Genomic DNA, 19489 nt, shown 5'->3' on the forward strand with positions numbered 1-19489 from the left:
GAGGGAAGTTAATCTAGTGAATAGGGGCCATCGGGGGGGGGGGGGGGGGGGGGGGGGTTGTGCTGGTATGTTGACAGTGTTTTCTATATTCAAAAAGCCGCTGATTAAAGCAGATGTGGGACTTACTGAAATTCCCTTCCTTGTAGGTACTGGTCTCTGGTGGCACATTTTCCGTGTTACCCCATATGTTTAAAATTGGATAATTAAGTGATAAAAAATGTTGCTATGACTGGAGTCAGGGAGACACCAACTCAAACTCCCTTTAAAACCTCTAGAGATTGCAATCCAGGGACGTAGAGTTGAAAACTGAAAACTGTAGAGTTAAAAAAATTTAAATTCATTTACATTGTCTGAGAATAAATATATGTGGCCTAAAACTGTACGTGAGATATCCTTTCAGGTTATCATATCAAGGTTAATTTGCTCACTGATCAGATGCTGTTTGAGTGACCAGCAGGCAACTAAGGAGTTAAACCTCCTGGTGAGGATTCTCTAATGTTCCTCCTGATACCTGGGCAACTGGCAAACCCAGATTAGCCAGAAAATGTCACACCTGTGACTATTGTATTGAAATCATCAGCCCAGGCTGTGAGACTTGATAACACCCTTGAAGCCTGGAGGCATACAAAGTATTAGAGTTACAGCCTATGATACAGACTTTTATCTCCAGAGGAGATCAGGATACGCTGTAGTGTCTTCATATGAAACCCTTGAAGCACAGACCCTATCTCCCAACTTGTTAGTGCATGGAGTAGAGTTTAATTGCGCTAACACCAGGATTTCATCTTGGAGAAAGACAAAGGATAAATATTTACACTGACTCAAAATATGTATTCAGAGTCCTGCATGTCTTTGGGGCATTAAAGAAAGAAAGAGGGTTTCGCTACAACCAGAGCCAATAATTCAGAATGGAACTTAAGTGAAAGAATTGATAGATGCAGTGATTCTACCTGAGGAAGTGTCTGTGATACACTGCAAAGCACGGGACATCAAAGTGGGGCTCAGAATTAGCAGCTGCAATGTCTAAAACCTGGAAAAGTGAAAAACATCTTCACGGTGGACTGTTCTGTGCTGCCCATAACTCGCAGTGATGTCAAGTTAAAAGAGAGCAAGACATAGATTCATCACACCCAACTAAAAGCAGCCTTCGTTGGAGATTGTGGAGTTGCTGATACCATAGCTGAACAACCTGGGGGAAAAGACAAGGACTCAAGTTACCTTTCCAAAGGAACAGCAAGTAGGTGTTTTGATGAGCATCATAATCCCTGACCACCTACCAGCGATGGAAAGCCGAGATTTCCCAGTAGAGAGAAGGTCCAATCTCCAAAGACACTATTTGGACTGGCATATGTACAAAGGATTATTATTCAGCTGGACTTACCTTGCTGTTTTCATCAGGGCATTCGTTGCCTACTATGCCAGCATTCTGATGGTCAGAAGTAGAAGAAATGATCCTGTCCCGTTACCTACCTCAGGCCTTGATAAAAATGTCCGGGCCAATTTGGCATTACAAGTGTTTGATGTAACTCTTTGTTTCTAGGGGGTTGTTTCAGTCGATCACATGTTATTCACTTGTCTAGTAAGAATTTCAGCTCCTCTGTTGTTTTTTCCCGGCCACATGAATCCTTACATGGCATGTAAGGACTAAGAAACTTTTTCAGGCCTACTGTTATACAAATGGATTTTAAGTGAATAGATGAAATTGGTCATTTGTTCAAGAGGAGGGATTGTGGTAAATATCCATATAGTTATGCAATGCTAAAATATATATCATTATAATCCATTATAATATGATAACGTGTATGACCAGCAATATAATTATATTTTTAACAAGACTTTTACTTGCTGTACCTATGCTGGTTTCCATCCAAGGCCAACAGATGTTACTGTTTCCCAGCCCTCACCCTCCTTTCAAGATAAGTACTAACAAAGGGTATGTGTATTATATTATGAGAAATGGTAGAAATGGTTAGAGTAACTAACATGTGTTTGGTTGTAACAGATAACTTGTATATTTGCTAAACTTTAAACATTCACAACCAGTTTTTGACTGCTTCTCTCTCTATTGCACTAGTGACGTGATCACATATTTACACTACTCCGGCCTCTGGTTGGAAAAGGGGGTGTTGGCTATTTGGCTAACACTAATAACAGTTTTATACAATTAAAATGTCATTTAGAGCAAGAATAATGTATCTAATTTGCACAGGATGATCTCTAAACATATATTTATTGTAATGTAAAGACATTACTGTGATCATTATTGCTATGGTGCTCTTCTCTTTTATACACACTAACAACGTGGAGCTCATAGAGTAGAGGGATGGAGAGATTTGGGACCAAAATGGGGACTGTCCCTCCTAAATAGTGACACTTGGGATGTAGGCACTCATAAACACAAAGACTCATACACACACTTAATTTTTTCATCTATTTGATTTTTCCAAAAATTGTTTTACAGTTAGGTCCACTCAGGTTCCCTTTTCAGGCCTTGAAAGGGAGAGCTGGAGTGGAACCTCATCCCTTGTGTCCAGAGGGGAGCTGCTGGGATCTTTATTCACTGTTTGCCCAGCTCTCTGTAGCTCTCTACTGATGCTGGGGTGACCTCAGTCACATCCTAGCTTCAGCATCAGCACAGAGCACGCAGCCTCAAGAAAGTTGAAGGACAGGCGCCTGCGGCGCATGTGCCAGTCAGTAGGTTCCTGCTGTGGTGGGCACCTCTCTGGGCAACCTCTGCCATTTTGCCAAGCGTGCTAAACAATACGCTTTACTGTTATTGTCTAAAATGTTATTTATTAGCCATGCTAAGCAATTACAGAGGTGCACTTTGTACTTTTCTTTTTAAATATGGGAATACACGTATTACTGACTTGTATCCTTTGTAGACTTTAGATAAATTTTGAGTTTAATAATAATAATAAAAAAAAAACTCTAGTTTTCAGAAAATTATGAGCAATATTTTTAGCCACTAAACACTAAGTTGTAATATATTGTATATTGTGCACACCACAAGCCTCTGGTTAATAAATACAACTGGCAGTGTCAATAAAGCTTCTGTCACTGAATGAGTAAAAGCTGTGTGCAGGTTATTATCACTGTAGAAAGGGCTGGTAGCTGTCCAACCACTAATTACAGAACTCTGTGTATGTTTGCAGGCTGCCTGTGTTACTGCGCACTGAGGGTGGGGTCACTGGGCGGTGAGCTGGGACTGTGCTGAGCTCTGATTGGTGGATGGTGAAAGCTGTGCCAGCATGAGTAGGCAGACTGACTGTGTGTTAAAAGGAATACAGAACCTGGGACTAATTCCTCACTCATCCTCCATCTGAGCTGATTCTCATATAGGACCTACTGTGCCTGGTGAGTACCATGCAGTCAGTGCACTCAATGCACTCAATGCACACTATCCTGGGGAGCATGTTAAACTCCTAATGCTATTTTATAATCTAGGTTTATATAAATATATAGATATAAATATATAGACATTAAATATAAGTGGATGTTAATTAATCACCAATATTCTGATTAAAGCCCTACAATAAATCGTTTCCTTTTATTCCTTGCTGGACTACATTTCCCCTTTATTCTCTAAAATCTAGGAGCTGTCTGAGAGTGGTGGGACTTGTAGTCCCAATAGCCATGGCCAATATAGAACGTTCTTTTTCTGTAAAATGTAGAAGTAACTGTTTTCCATGTGGATGTGTAATTTGGTCGAACGAGGGAGTGATGCTTTTCACTGTATTATGAGGGGTTCTGAATAAAAAAATAAAATAAAAAAAAATGGCAAATTTTTAAAAATGAAGCAATCTGTAGGAATATTAAGTTAGTGTTTGCCTTTTTTTTTTTTATTCATAAGCAAAACTATTCCTTGGGGGCTGGTAGCTATAATGTTTTCAGTACCTTGTATACTTACTATAGCTTTTCATAGACGTGTGCAAAGCTTTGATTAGTTTCTGATGTTTTTGGATAAAGAAAACCATAACTATCACTGTATACATGTTGTTATCGCTAGAGAATTTAGTAAAAAAAAAAAAAAAAAGATGCATAAACGTTGAGGTAGATTTTTTTTTTTCCCCAGGGTGCACACCTTATTGTAATGTACTGCCAACACTAAGATGTTTTGTGTTTTTGTTTTTTGGCAGTCCTTTGATCTATAATTGAGTTTGACTCGGTATCACAGAAGAAGTGACTATAGTGACTGTTTTACTGATGGCCACTTATAGGTGTGTTAACTCTGCAAGGTAAACATTGCCATTCCTAGAGAGCGGCAATGTTTTACATTGCAAGCTTGAAAAGAGAGGAACCCTGCACACAAACCACTTAAACCACTTCATTGGGATGAAGTGGTCTGAATGACATTAGTGTCCCTTTAAGAGGTTAAAGCAGCTCTGTCATCAAAAATAAACTATGATATTGTTCTGTGTTGTTTTTTTTTTTTTTTGTCTGTAGTGCTGTAGTTTTCCTAAAATATATATATATAGTGTAAAAATAGTAAGGACTACATTTCCTGTAGAGGTCAAGTTGACAAAACCAAACAATTAAAGGGTTAATATAACCCTCTTTCAAACCACGTATTTTCAAGTTCATAATCCCTGTTGGGCACTAAAACAATTGTCCACAACCTTGTTTTTTGTCATAAATTGGCAACATAATAACAGTAATGGAGCCCCCAGTCTGGCCAGTGCTCCCCTTGACAGGCATAACTCCAGGGCCCAGTCTCAGTAGTGTCTGTTTCGACCCTGGTAGTTCTGCCACTCATCCCAAAGTTGCATGGAGTGCCTCGTCTGTTCTGGCCCTCTTTGTATATAGCTTTCTCAGTGGGATTCTAGTGGTTGCTCTCAGTATATCTATATGGTATACAGTCAGAGGCATTGTAGCCGAGGACCTAGGAGGAGAAGAGACAGAACAGATGGGTTCCATCTACACAACCTTGGGGTCAAACAGTTCATAAACAATTTAACACCTAAAGGTAAAATGGCGCAATGAACCTCCAGGCACTACAGCTATTTATTTGAGATAATGCTGAAGGTGCCTGGATTGTTCCTTTAAAGCCAAAACAGTAAGACTTTAAATGCTCTCAAAGTCTTCTGTGTTTTCATTCATCTATTTTGGCTTCACTTAGAATTCCTGACAATTCTCACTTGAGTGAACAACCCTGGCAGTATGGTCATCTTATTGAGACTAAATGAACTAAGTAGTCCGGAGAGATATGCAACATGCGTTCTGTGTGTATGCAAATAAATAATGCATGTTTTGTGTACTGCTTCCAGTGATGGGAAATGTCAGTAGGTGGGCAAAGGAGAGCTCGCCAGTAGAATTGGTAGCTATTATAATCTTGATATCGTGATTTTATTTTTATAATTACAATTCTGCAAAACTCTTTGTTAAAAAGGTCAGATAATCCTGCTTATCTGCTTATTTGAGCATGGCCATCTTCAAATCTTGTCTCTGTCAACATTACTTTGTATGTCTATACTTGTTTTATATCCCCAATGTATCATTGTCATGCACTGCGGAATATGTTGCCGTTATTTTAATACTATAATCTGTAGAAAGATGAACTTATATTTACAGGGCTATTTACTATAGTGTGAATTAGGGATTATTCTAGCCTCGGTGAGGGAATAATCTAAATTTTATTAAAGACAGGAGGCGAATATTGCTTTATCTTCTTTACTGAAAACCTCCAGCAGCAAAGAAACAGTTAACAAAACTTTTCAAAACAACCAATCAGAACAAACAGGCATCAGTATAAAACCACTGGAACAGACCCTCCCACTTCCTCTTTCTTTGATGAGATCGAGCAGGAGAGCATGAAGACCAAACGAAAACTGTATCCGGTCTGCTTCGATGAAAAATCGTCATGTTCGGAGCAAGTTATGTCACACTGAAAAGAAAAGAAACATCGTGAAAGTAAACTGTCATAGCAGAATGTCATATCCTATACGGGCAGTGCAAAATAGACCGCAAACTGATAAATAAATCGACACTGAACGCCAATAGTAGACACCAAAAGTTTATTAAATACAATTCGGACCATACATAATGTAATGTACATCGAAACCTAGATTAACATAAAGTCAAAACCACTCCCATATAGGGTGGGAAAAAAACCATAAGGGTGGGAAATATTCGCCTCCTGTCTTTAATAAAATTTAGATTATTCCCTCACCGAGGCTAGAATAATCCCTAATTTTATGTCAGGACAGGAGGCTTCATATTGCAATTTTAACGTCCAGACATAAAAACAGAAGAAACATGCGGGCGCGGACGAAAATAAAAAGTACGAAAAGTCGATTCCCTAGACCAGTCCGCAGCGTTGAGAATATCCCCGAGAGACCCACCGGCTTCAAGAGCTGCTGACGCTGCAGCACCCCGAACCGAGTGAGCCCCAAAAGAACTCGCCACGCCCGCCGATGAGAGGAGCCACCGAATCCAACGAGCGATCGTGGGTGCAGACACCGCCCCGAACGGTCGAACGTAGGAGATCAATAGCTGACCATGGGCGGAGGGCCGACACAACGAGGTCACGGATATATATGTCCGTAAACAGCGTGCCACGCAGAGGCGTGGTCTATCGGGAAAGTAGGGATAAGACACTGAAGACGAATTAGATTTCGTCCTGCGGGAAATAGAGACAGAGACACCATCTGGGGAGAACGAAAAGGATTCTACGTCAAAGGCCCGGACATCTGAGACCCGACGAAAGGATACGAGGCATAGCAGGAGAGCCAGCTTGGCTGAAAGCTGGCGTAAGGAAAGATCCCCGTTATCAGGCCATTCCTCGAGGAAGCGTAATACGATCGATACGTCCCAGAACGAGGAGTAGCGCGAAGCAGGGGGTCTCGAAAGCCTCACACCTCGGAGTAGTCTGCAGACCGAGGGTTCCCTACCAACACCAGAGCCCTGGAAAGGGACATGGGCCGCCGAGATAGCTGAGCGGAAAACATTGATAGTCCTATAAGACTTACCTTGCGAAAACAATTCCGCCAGGAAGTTCAAGATGGCTAGAACAGGGGCCGTAAAGGGATCCAAACGTCTCTCCAAACACCAGCCATGCCAGGAGCGCCAGGCGTGTAAATATGATCTTCTGGTGCCAGGGGCCCAAGAGTCCCAGAGTAATTCTCTAGCTGTAGCCGATAGTCCCGACACATCCCAAGATCCCCGGAAACGGTCCAGGCCACCAGGGTTAGACGATCTTCCAACATCAACGGGTGTGGGTTCCCCATCGGGTCCTCGAGGAGAAATCTGGAGGCTGGTAGTACCAGCGGGTCCCTGCACGATAGTTCTAGTAGGAGAGGGAACCATGGTTGACTTCTCCAGAGAGGTGTCACCAGTACGATCGACACCTTCAGAAGCTTGAGTCGATGTAGCGTCCGAAGGATCATGGAGAAGGGGGGAAACGCATATGCCCCTGAAGGGGGCCATGATTGAAGGAATGCGTCCACCGCCATGCTGAGGGGATCCGGGAGCCAGCTGAAGAATAGTTCCGTCTGTCGATTCGCCCTGGATGCGAATAGGTCCAGATGGAGGGGGCCACGCACGAGGTCCAACTTCTGAAACACCCGGGGTTGCAGTCGCCAGTCGCTGGAGTCCCTCCAGTGGCGGGAGAACCAGTCCGCAACGAGGTTGTCCTGTCCCGGAAGGTATTCTGCGACGATCGACAGCTGTCTGTCCAGACAATATTGGTACAGATCCTTCGTGAGGTCTGACAGCAGTTTGGATCGGGAACCTCCCAGTCGATTTATGTATCGGACAGCTGAGACGTTGTCCATGCGAAGAAGCAGGGAGCAATGACTCATCCCTTTGGTGAAGCTGCGAATGGCGAACATCCCCGCAATCAGCTCCAGGCAGTTGATGTGGAGGGCTTTTTCGTCCGGGGTCCAGAGACCGCCTGTCGCCACGCCATCGCAAGTGGCACCCCAGCCTAGGCAGCTGGCGTCCGATTCCAGGACGAAGTCCGGTCTTGTCCCGAAGATTGCCCTGCCGTTCCACGCCTCCATGTGTCGAAGCCACCAGTGCAATTCCAGGCGGGCTTCGTCCGACAGCAATACAATCTGGCCGTAGGAGGTGGACGACCGAAGGTAACGAGTCTTCAGACGTTGGAGGGCCCGATAATGTAGGGGGCCCGGGAAGATGGCCTGAATGGAGGACGAGAGTAGTCCTATCGTCCTGGCCAGGTCCCGCAGGGTGATTCTCGGATTGCGAAGTAGGCGTCTGATGTCCTTCCTGATGGCAGCCACCTTGGATACTGGGAGGCGGAGTAGAGTCCGAACCGAGTCCACGACGAACCCGAGAAACTGGACCGACTGCGAGGGGTTCAGTTCCGACTTCTCCACATTGATGACGAAACCCAAGTCCTGGAGCAGGCGGGTAGTGAAAGCCGTCTGCTGGCGCAGGATGTCGGGATCTTGTGCCATCAACAGGATATCGTCCAGATAGACGATCGATCTGATCCCCCTGGCCCTCAGCGTCGACATGACCGGTTTCAGCAGCTTGGTGAAACACCAGGGAGCCGAGCTGAGGCCGAATGGGAGGCACGTGAACTGCCACACGCGCTTCTGCCAAATGAACTGGAGAAAGCACCTGTCCTCCTGGTGGACAGGGACCGTGAGGTACGCGTCCTTCAGGTCTAAGCGCGTGAACCAGTCGTTCTCGCGAAGCAGATCCCTGAGGAGATGGATGCCTTCCATCTTGAAATGTCGGTAGACGACATATCCATTGAGGGCGCGTAGGTTGATTACAGGGCGGAAGTCCCCTGATTTCTTCCTTACCAGGAAGATATTGCTCAGGAAGCGAGGCGGGCCCGGCGCCCTCTCCACCGCGCCCTTGCCCAGCAGGGCGTGAATTTCTGAATGGACCAGAGCGGACGCCTCTCTGTCCATATGGATAGGCCGTGGGGCAGAGGTCTGGATCGGGGTTGACACGAAGTCGATCCTGAAGCCGGACACGGTTTGCAGAACCCACGGGTCTCCCGTGATGGCCCCCCACTGCGGAGAAAAGTGAGACAGTCTGCCCGCAATGGGTAAGTGTGGTAAATAAGGTAAGACTCTTACCTGAGGCGTATCTCGCCCGTGTGGAGGAGGCTCCGCGGCCTCTGGTTGATCCTCGGGAGAACAAAGGACGGTACTGGTACCGGGAGGAGGAGGAGGAGAAGGACTCCGAGATGCGGGGCCTGTTGCCCATGAAGGCAGCTCTGCTGGTGGCGCGACCCCTCTGCCGACCAGCTCTGGAGGAAAAACGATCCCCAGCACGGAAAACTCTGCGGAGGGATTGTTGCGCCTTATTCAGAGACGTGTAGATGGACACGTGCCGGTTCAGTTCCTTCATGAAGGCGTCACCGAACAGTAGGCCTTTGGCCTCTGGGCCCAGTTCTTTGGGGGCTAGGTCGGTCAACTTCCCATCCAGTTTATAGAGTGCCGCTTTACGGCGTTCTGAGTTCATCGCCGCATTGGCATTCCCCAGGAGGCAAATTGCTCTCTGTGCCCACTCGCGGAGGAGGTATGCGTCAACCGCTGGTCCGCCTTGTAGAGTATCGTCGGCCATGAGGAAAATCTGGGTCAGCGGGCCGCTAATGTCGAGGAGCTTGTCTTGGGTGGAGCGCAAGCCCTGTTCCAGGCCCTTGCGGGGGTCCTTCCCCGACCTATTCAAAAAGGTAGCGAAAACCAGATCAAAATCAGGTGTATTAGCTACCTTATCTGGCAGCGTTGGGCGCGGGCATTCGGCCCGGAGCTTCGCCCTGACCTCTTTATCCAACGGGCGACGTAGCCAGTAGCGGAGGAATTCTGCGATGTGGTCCGGGGGAGTCCACTCTGCCGAGCGAGGATGCTTGAGGAGACGTGGGTCGAAGAGCGGTAGGCCCGAGGGGTCCAAGATTTCGCCGGGGTCGTCGGCGTGGGCGGCAGAGGCTTTTAGCGAGCCCGGTCGTGGAGAGCTCAGCACCGTCTCTCGTACATATCGTGAAGAGTGGCCAGGGGCGTCTTCGCCAGGTGACGTGGGGCCCGATCCGTCGGCCCGGTATTCATCCAGGGTATCGAATTCGGGTTCCCCAGCGAGCGACCCTATGTCAGGGTGGTCGTCCGATTCGGCACCCAGTCTGGCCAACTTGGTGGGCATCTTGCCCTTGTCTGTGGGGGGGCCAGGGGCTTTCCAAGGCCTCTTCCGTATGGTGCATACGTCCGCTGAGCGCAGGGAACCCCCAGAGTCGGAGTCCCGTGCGCCAGCAGGACCGGGTGTGGAACCCGTAGGTGTGGGCAAGGCGTCCCCGTGGAAGGCCGCAAGAGCCTTGGGCAAAGAATCCGCCAAGGCGGTGTATAGCCATGCCTGGAGGGCTTCAGGGGCGTGGGAGCCAGATTCTTCAGCCATGTTTAATATCACTGAAACAGAGGAAAGGCACAATCAGTGAGGTACCTCAATATGGCCAGCTGGGGGTCACCCAGCGTGCAAGAGGGGGTCACCCAGCAAGCACTAGCATATACAATGCAATAGGAGGGGGTCACCCTCAGTTTATGCCCAGGGTCCAGGCAAATTGGACAATAGGGAGGGGGTCACCCAGCCCAAAGCAGTGCTACAGCACGGTAGGATAGCCCAGTATAGGGCAGATTAGGCAGGGACTGAGTCCCAATAATATAGAAAGGGGGGTCACCCCTATAATGGCAGGCTATAAGGGGCACCTGGGGAAGAAAATCCACCTGTTAGGGAAGGAAAACCACAGTTGTAGCACACAGTGTAGCAGGCACAGTAAAAAACAGTACATGGAGTGTTTAACATGCAGCAGTCTGCACACCCCGGTCAGCTGTGAAGTCACAGCCACCAGGGGTGCAGAGACCGAGGAGGTAAAAGACCAGGGGCAGGGGGGCTGAGGGAGACCGAGGTCCGATGAAAGAGAGGGCGCCCGGAGACCACGCGGCCCCGGCAAGATGGCCGCCGCGGCTCCAACAAAATGGCCGCCGCGGCCGCAAAACAAGTGCGGCCTACCTCGCGGACGGCTGCGCGAGGGAGGTCGCAGTGAGAAACGCGGTCGGAGACCGCAGACAGGTGAAGGGAGAGGGGGGTAGGGAGGGAGAGGCGGGAATACCGAGAGGGTACCGCCGGACCGAACCGCAAGGCGGATGGTCTGAGGGGAGCCCCAGGGGAAACCCAGAGTAAGGGCAGGCCAGAAAAAATAACAACCCCCACACTCAGGACCCCGAGGTGGGGCAGCAGGGGCCACCTCAGTAACCCCAAGTTAGAAAGTAAACACAGTCAAAACAAACAGTGCAAAGTACCAAATCAAGAGAAATACAACCCAGAGCAGAGACAACTCTGAGTTGGTGAGTGCTCACCTGGAGGCAGCAGCAAAGAAAGAGGAAGTGGGAGGGTCTGTTCCAGTGGTTTTATACTGATGCCTGTTTGTTCTGATTGGTTGTTTTGAAAAGTTTTGTTAACTGTTTCTTTGCTGCTGGAGGTTTTCAGTAAAGAAGGTAAAGCAATATGAAGCCTCCTGTCCTGACATAAAATTCATAGTGAATTGCAAACTTAAAGGGATTCTATAGTGTTAGGAATACAAATCAAGTTAAAAAAAATAATTTATTTACTCACCCAACTCCAGTGCCGATGTCCCTTGTTGCTGGGTCGGCACTCTGCCTCCTCCGACGTCATCTAATGGGGGATGATCTAATGCGGGATGATCTAATGCGCATGTGTGGTGAGCGCCACAAGTGCATTAGGCCCTCCACAAAGGAAAGCATTGAATCAATGTTTTCCTGTGGGGTTCTCTCATGCAGAGTGTGAGGACGTCCAGTTTCATTTTAAAGGGGCACTATAGACACCCAGAAAACGTCATCTCATTGACGTGGTCTGGGTGCAATATCCCTGTCCCCTTAACCTTGCAATGTTATTTAGCAGATTTAAAACTGCCTCTAGTGACTGTCAATCAGACAGCCACTAGAGGCACTTCCTGGTTGTTAGGCAACCCTCGGTCCCCTAACTGGTGCTGAACATCCTCATGCTATGCGTCAGTAAAATCCCAGCAGGACAGCATTGAAGGAGCTATCGTATCCCTTTAACAGAGTCAGACTCTGAATCCAGGAACTGCCTCTAATGGCTGTCTGATAGACAGCCAATGGAGGCAGTGTTAGCCCTGCAAAGTAATTATTACAGTTTCTCAAAAGCTGCAATGTTTTACATTGAGGACTAAAAAGAGCAGGGACACTGTTCACAGACCACATCAGTGAGCTGAAGTGGTCTGGGTGTATATAGTGTCCCTTTAAGACCAGAGTCAAATAGCTGAATGCATAGCTGACTGAGAGATTTTTTTCAGTTTAGATATTTTGACCTTAAATTTGAAATGCTCACTTTAGTTAATAAGCCTGTTAGACTTGTTTTTCTTTCATTCAGAAAATGGCATTGTGTAATTCTACATGTACATTCATCGATAGATAGCATTCAGGTGTATATTTGAGCTGTTTCTATTCCTGGCATACTAATTACTATAGATCTTTTGACGCCTCTGTGTATTCAATTTCACCAGGTAAAAGGCCAATATTAAAAGGCTAGCCCTAATAATGGGAATGGTAAGGGTTTCACCTTTGCTTATAGTTATACTATTTAGTCTTTCAGGTGGTTCCCATGCGAACTTCCTTTACTGTTTTCTGCTGTGTCATTGTACTTAAAGGAAGAAAGGAATAGGCTTGAATCCTTAAAAGAACCACTGCTGTGCTCACCATAACGATTCCATTTAAATCAAGTGGTTATTGTGCCTACAGTAGTTCCACCGGGACTAGTAGGAACACTACATGTCTACGAAACATGAACTGCATAGATTTTAATAAAGCATAAACTCACAGGATGACTTAAAAGTAAGATTGTTATGTAAATACTATTGTTATTGTTAATACTATTGTTATATAAATACATCCAGCATACACTGGGCATAATATGTGTTCGTTAATAGCACTTAGCATCATAGATTGAAAGATAAATATTCATTTGCTTTGTTACATATCAAAATTCTAAGTTAAACAGTCAGGAAAAAAAATAAAGTAAGTAAACATTGCAAAAAACCTAAAATGAGTAACCAACCGCTTATTGCTAGCCGCACATAGCATGTAATGCTTTACAAATGTGAGTAAACAGGCTGTGATGGATTCCTGGCACCATAACCACTTCATCGATATGAAGTGAATTTGATGCCTGGAAATTCATTCACTTCTGAATGTTTTAGACTATGCCATTCTCATCTGCTTTCAGGCACGGATAAAAATAACAGACCATGAATGAAAAACAGACGTTTACTGAAGAATTATGCAAAGAAACAGAGCTAAAAGATGGCGAGTAAGTATTACATTTTTACTGAATTATTGTCCATGAAATCATGAATACTGCACCAGGAAATTATTGCATATATATATCTGTCAAAGGTATGCTATATCTTTGTATTTATGTATATTTGATACTTTTAATATAATTTGGAGGGAAAAAAAATTGTCATGTACAATTCTTTAGGAAATCCGGTCTACATATGTTTTCATATTTATATATAATAAAACATCACAGAGTTTGTCTGGGATTGCATGAAGAGAGAGCACTATCTAAATGCACAGAAAAGCTGTGGTTAGTTCTCCGAGATGTTTGGAACAACCTACCTTCCGAGTTCCTTACAAAACTGTGCGCAAGTGTACCTAGAATAATTTATGCTATTTTGAATGCAATGGGTGGCCATACTAGATACAGATTTGATCAAGATTTTTCTGCTGTTTACTCACTTTGCATTTTGTTAATTGATAAAAGTAAACTATTCATATTTCAGTTTTTGAAAGCATTCTTACTTTACAGTGTTTTTTCCACACCTACCTAAACCTACCTAAACTTTTGGCACAGGTGTGTGTGTTTTCATTTTTAAAAAAAATCTGGCGGTTCACTCGAATCAAATGCCTTTTAATGCACACCTGGCCGAACTATTGCCTGGGATGTACCTGTGGAGTCTTATTTATTGGCAAGATCAAAAAATAATTGGCAAAGAATTTTAAAAATTGTCACAGAGCCATCGACTCTGAATGATTGTGAAGTAAACTATTCTTTTTTTTTTTGTAAATTTGATTTTTATTAACGTGTTTGCACTGTCATTCCAACAGGAGATAGGCACAAGATAATAGGACTCGCAGGTCCCTAGTAATAATGACAAGTATCAGATGCAGCCAGGCTCGCAGGCCCCAATAAAATCATGTGGACTCGCAGGTCCCGCTTTTCCTCATTGACAATTTGGTTCTCATATATTCATTGTTAGTGTTAGTCATTCAATTGAGACTCGCAGGTCTCCTCGCTTCTTAAGGGTTTGTGGATGCGCAGATCCAATTGTTGTCTATTACGACTCCATATATGTACCATGGTCGTGAGCCGTATGGGTTCACATTTAAATTTCAATTTCAATTGTAGGTCTGAGTATCATGAAATTCTAATATTGTGCCCCCTCTGTCCTCGGCAGTAGGATAGTGAGTTAGGTAGGTCACGTTCCCACTGGTCGGTTTGGGTGGGTTCCACCCTATGTCCTACTCTTAACTGTCCAGGGGTGTGGTCTCTAATTGTCTATGGCTTTCAAGTGGCCACTAGGGTGTCTTCGTTTGCGGGCAGCTTTGACCTACTTTAGGTTTATACAGTCGAGTGGGGTCTGTCAGTGTGTTCTCCTTGGGTATTGGGGAAGGGTAAGCAGGAGGGGGTGGGGCGGTCGGGTTGGTCGTCTTGGGTGTTCGGTTTCCGAGTTCTATCGAGTGGTCGGGGGGAGGGCGTCAGTGATTGTCCTAAGGTCTAGTTGGAATTGTGGTTTTGCTGTCTCTAGGATCCAGTATGTCCATAGTTCTGTGTATGTCGTCGGGGTAGCGTTTGTCGTCATTGTTAGTTCCTCTATTGTCCTTAGTTCCTCCATCTGGTTGAACCAGGCCAGCATTGATGGTGTTACTGGTTTCTTCCAGAATTGAGGAAGTACTCGTTTGGCTACGTTCAATATTCTGATAGTCATAGATTTTTTATATTTGGAGTGGGGGGCCGGTGTGTGGTGTAAGAGCATCGCTGCCGGTTCCAGGGGGGGTGGGCGTTCTGTAAACTTCCCTAACATTTTGTGTATACCCCTCCAGTACGGGGTGACCAGTGCGCAGTCCCACCAGATATGTTTCAATGTGCCTTCCTCCTGTCCGCATCTCCAGCACAGACTAGATATGCTTGGGTTCATTTGGTGTAGGAGGTGTGGTGTCTTGTACCAGTGCGTCAGGAGTTTGTAGGCCGTTTCCTGCGTTTTACTGTGTGTGGAGCAGTGGTGTGTGAGGTAGCATATTGATTCCCATTCCCCTTCCGTGAGTGTGATACCTAGGGTTGCTTCCCATTTTCCCATGAAACGGGGCGGTTCAGTCGGGAGTTCCGACTGTAGCATGGAGTATAAGAAGGATATCCCGTGAGGGAGTGGGTCTGGGTGTGCGCTGATCTTTTCCATTGTGGTATATTCCCTTGCGAGCGCTGGACCCTGTGGTAGGGTGTGTATGAAGTTTATAAGTTGGGCATAACGAAAACGGTGCATGAATGTGGGGGGTGTTTCCTCTAGCATGTCTGTTAGCTGTCTGCAGGCCCCTCCCTGGAGAATGTGATGTAAACGTGGGGATGCGTTCGGGACGATGTCCCTGAGGGCTCGTGGGTCTAGTCCTGGGGGAAAGTCCTCGTTTTGCGTTAGTGGCATAAGGGGGAGGGGTAGGGTGACAAGTTTCCCTGTCGTTGGGCCTTCTGCCATACTCCCAGTGTGTTTTTTGTGTATATGGACATGTCATGTCCTTCCTTCGAGCCGCGACTCCATGGGAGTCCTGCGATCGGTCTACCTGCCTCCGTTTCTTCTACTGTTTTCCACAGTTTGTGTACCCCGTTCTTAGACCATTCTACAACCCTCTGTAGGTGTGTGGCCACATAGTATAGCTGAAAGTCCGGGAGGGCTAATCCCCCTTTGTCCTTGGGTCTGGTCAGTGTGGAGAATTTTATTCTAGGTTTCCCCCCTCCCCATATGTATCTGGTCATCTCTTTCCTGAGTGTTACGAAGAAGGGTCTCGGAATTACAATGGGGATGGCCTGTAGAAGGTACAGGAGGCGCGTGAGGAAGTTCATTTTTATGACCTGCACTCTCCCTAGCCACGAGATATGGGGATACGACCATTCCCTCATGTCCCTCTGGAACGTCTGCAGGATGGCCGTGAAGTTGTCCCTATACAAGTCTCCCGTGTGTTTGGTCAGCCAGATTCCCAGATATTTAATTTTGTTTTCGGCCCATTGAAAGGGGAAGCTATGTCTCAGGGATTCCGCTCTTGCTTGGGGTACGCTGACGTTTAGGATGTGTGATTTTCCGTAATTAATTTTCATATAAGATATGTCCCCAAATGTTTGTAGTTCTTTCATTATATTCGGTAGGGTAATTACTGGGTTGGTCACCATAAACAGCAGGTCGTCGGCGTATGCCGCTACCTTATGATGTACTGGGCCTGTCATTAGGCCTGTGACGTCTGCATTGTGTCTGATATGTGTGAGGAACGGCTCCAAGGCCAGAGCGAATAGGAGCGGCGACAGGGGGCACCCCTGCCTGGTGCCATTGTGGATGGTGAAGGCACTCGTCAGCGCCCCGTTAACCAGTACCTGGGCAGTAGGTTCTCGATAAAGTGCCTCTATCCATTGTCTTAGGTGGGGGCCCAGACCCATGTGGGCTAGTGTCTCAAAGAGGTACTCCCACCCCACCCTGTCGAAGGCCTTCTCCGCGTCCGTGGACAGCAGGAGAAGGCCTCCGGCAGTCCTCCCGTTGCCGTGCATAAGGGTAAGTGCCCTGATGGTGTTGTCGCGGGCCTCGCGCCCCGTCACAAACCCCACCTGATCAGGGTGGATCAGAGATGGGATGTGCTTCGTGAGGCGCGCGGCCAGGACCTTAGCTAAGAGTTTGACGTCGCAGTTTATCAGCGAGATTGGCCTGTAGTTCCCACAGAATTCTCTGTCTTTGCCATCTTTGGGTATGACGGTTATGTGGGCCGTCAGGGCTTGCTTGGGGATACATTCCCCTTCCCTCACTGCGTTGAACGCTTCCACCATTGGTGGTAGCAGCTCCTCCGCGTACGTCTTGTAATATTTCACAGGCAGGCCGTCCGGCCCTGGGCTTTTACCGGGTTTGGTGCTCTTGACAGCTGCCGATAGCTCTTCTATTGTGATGGGTTCATCGAGCACATCGGCGGTTTCGGCGTCTACGGTCGGCATTGGGTACTTTGCTAAATATGTTTGGATCGAGTGGCGAAGGCGGGCCTTCGCTGGTTCTGTCTGGGGCTGCGGGAGTGTGTAAAGATCCGTGTAGTATGCGCGGATCGCTGTCATGATGTCCGATGGGATGCGGTGTATGGTCCCTCCTTTGTCCCTGATCTTGTCAATATATGTGTGTTGCCTTCGTTTCCTTAGCATAGCCGCCAGAAGCTTGCCGCTCTTGTTCCCGTGTAGGGTGAAGAAGGCTTTATGTCTGGCGGCGTCCCTGTGGTGTTTAGAGTGGATTAACGTGGCTAAATCCCTCCTCAATTGTAGGAGGCGGGATTGGAGCTTGTGGTTCGGGTCGAGTTTGTTTTGGTCGTCTGTTTGGTGTATTTCCTCTAGGAGGCTTGTTAGTCTTAGTGCTGTTTGTTTCTTTATGAGCGCTCCTTGTTGAATGTAGTGTCCCCTTATTACTGATTTGTGCGCTTCCCATCGTACTGTCGGGGACGTATGTTCGGCTGTGTTGAGGGACAGGTAGTCTCTGATTTTGTCGCCTATCAAGGTTACGACCTCTGGGTTAGTTAGAAGATATTCGTTTAATCTCCATTTCGGGGTGGTGGGGCGAAAGAGTGACGATTTTAGTTTGATGGTGACTGGCGCGTGGTCTGACCACGTCGCCGTTCCAATCGTGGCTTGAGTGACCAGTGAGAGGTCGTAGTGTGTGGTGTATATGTGGTCTATGCGAGAGTACGAGTTGTGCGGGTGGGAAAAGAAGGTGTAGTCTCTTGTGTCTGGGTGGTGGGCTCTCCAGCAGTCGACCAGACGGTGGCTGCGGAGTAGTGATTTAACGGTTTGCCGTTGTTGCGTGGAAATGTGGGAGGTGCCTGACGATGTGTCCCATGTTGGGTCCAATGTCATGTTGAAGTCCCCCCCTAGTATGAGGGTTCCCTCCCTAAACTCCATGAGTCTGCGGAGTGTTTGCTTGAGGAAGCTGTAGTGCCGTGTGTTGGGGGCATATACTGTCGCGAACGTGTATGGGCGCTCTGCTATTTTCCCTTTGAGGAATAGGTATCTGCCTTCGTCATCTGTCATGCATTCTCCCCCCTGGAACGGCACGCTCTTGTGGAGTAGTATCGCTGTTCCCCTGGCCTTTCCCCCGTGATAGTCACTGTAGTAGCCTTGCGTGTAGCGGTGATCAGTCAGTTTGGGTCTAGCCCCTTTCTTAAAATGTGTTTCTTGTATCATAACTACTGAGGCCCTCCGCTCGTGAAAGTCCCTCAGTGCCCCGGATCTTTTCTCCGGTTTGTTAAGTCCCTTTGCGTTAATAGTGACTACATGTAGGGGAGCGGGTGTCAGGGCCATGTCTGTCTTCTCGTGTCTTGGGTGGGTGTCACTTCCAGTTCCTAGTCCCTGTTATATGGGCGGTTCTAAAGTAGGTCTGGTGTCTCAGTCAGGGGGGCCGTCCGGTGTCCAGTAAGGGTGGTAGTAGGGTATGCAAGGGGGGGGGGGGGTAGGGTAACGTGTAGTCTGTGTCTCGGTCTCTCGACCGTTAGGTGTAGACGTCGGGGAGTCACAGTCCTCGGCACCACCTGTGGTGCACGTGGGTTGCTCACCGTTTGGTCGGCGTCTCTCCTGTTAGGCGTTGGTCGGGTGTCCGGGCGTCTGTGTCGGCGTCTTAGTGACATGTCACCAGGTGTCCCTGTGCGGCTCTTAAGTGGTGGTATAAAGGGGTTTGTTCGTCTTCCCCGTCTCATTGTGTTTCTCTTCATGGGTTTGTGTGTGTTGATGGTCTCGCGTGTGTATCATGTCCGGTCGCTACTGTGAGGTGTAGCATAAACAACAGCATTAACAGTGAATTAATCATCTCAACAAGTATATACAATTAACTGGAAATTCAAACATTTTTAAAAGAAAAACATTAAGCGTATCACTGTCCCCCTCCCCCCTGGTCCCCCTGGCTAAGCTAGCTGGAGTGTAGTGACTAGGTCCCCTTTCCATTGGGCTGCGTGGGTGTATCTAGTTTTAGTGCTGGCGCCCACGAGGCCAGGGCCAGGTCTGGTTCAATCCTATTCCCCTTGAAGCTGTTAGACCTCACTGCTGGTGTTTTGGGCGTAACCAGTACAGCGGACCCCCCAGGGCCCAGGCTCCCGCCTCCCCTGAGCCCCGTGGCGTCCACCGCGCCGGCGGCCCCGGGCTGGGTAGCCTCTACCTGACTACTGCTTCTCAGGCACCCCTGTCGGTTGTGTCCCCCGCCCCAGGTGGG

The 19489-nt window shown here is 47.3% G+C and overlaps 1 protein-coding gene across 3 annotated transcripts in view; it reads left to right on the forward strand.

Annotated features, from left to right (window-relative positions):
• Positions 1–656: 656 nt before the first annotated feature.
• The window catches only part of LOC134604089 (apoptosis-inducing factor 3-like), a 53413-nt gene continuing 34580 nt past the window's right edge, over positions 657–19489 (forward strand). The window contains exons 1-2 of one of the 3 annotated variants that reach the window (XM_063449932.1): positions 3283–3361; positions 13228–13311. In XM_063449932.1, the coding sequence (XP_063306002.1) occupies positions 13250–13311 (62 nt within the window). In that variant the 5' untranslated portion in view covers positions 3283–3361; positions 13228–13249. Of the gene's footprint in view, positions 1315–3282; positions 3362–13227; positions 13312–19489 lie in introns of those variants that run through there. The other 2 variants (XM_063449931.1, XM_063449933.1) reach the window with 2 other exon arrangements.

The sequence above is a fragment of the Pelobates fuscus genome, chromosome 1 (assembly GCF_036172605.1).
Source record: "Pelobates fuscus isolate aPelFus1 chromosome 1, aPelFus1.pri, whole genome shotgun sequence".
Taxonomy (NCBI): Eukaryota; Metazoa; Chordata; class Amphibia; order Anura; family Pelobatidae; genus Pelobates; species Pelobates fuscus.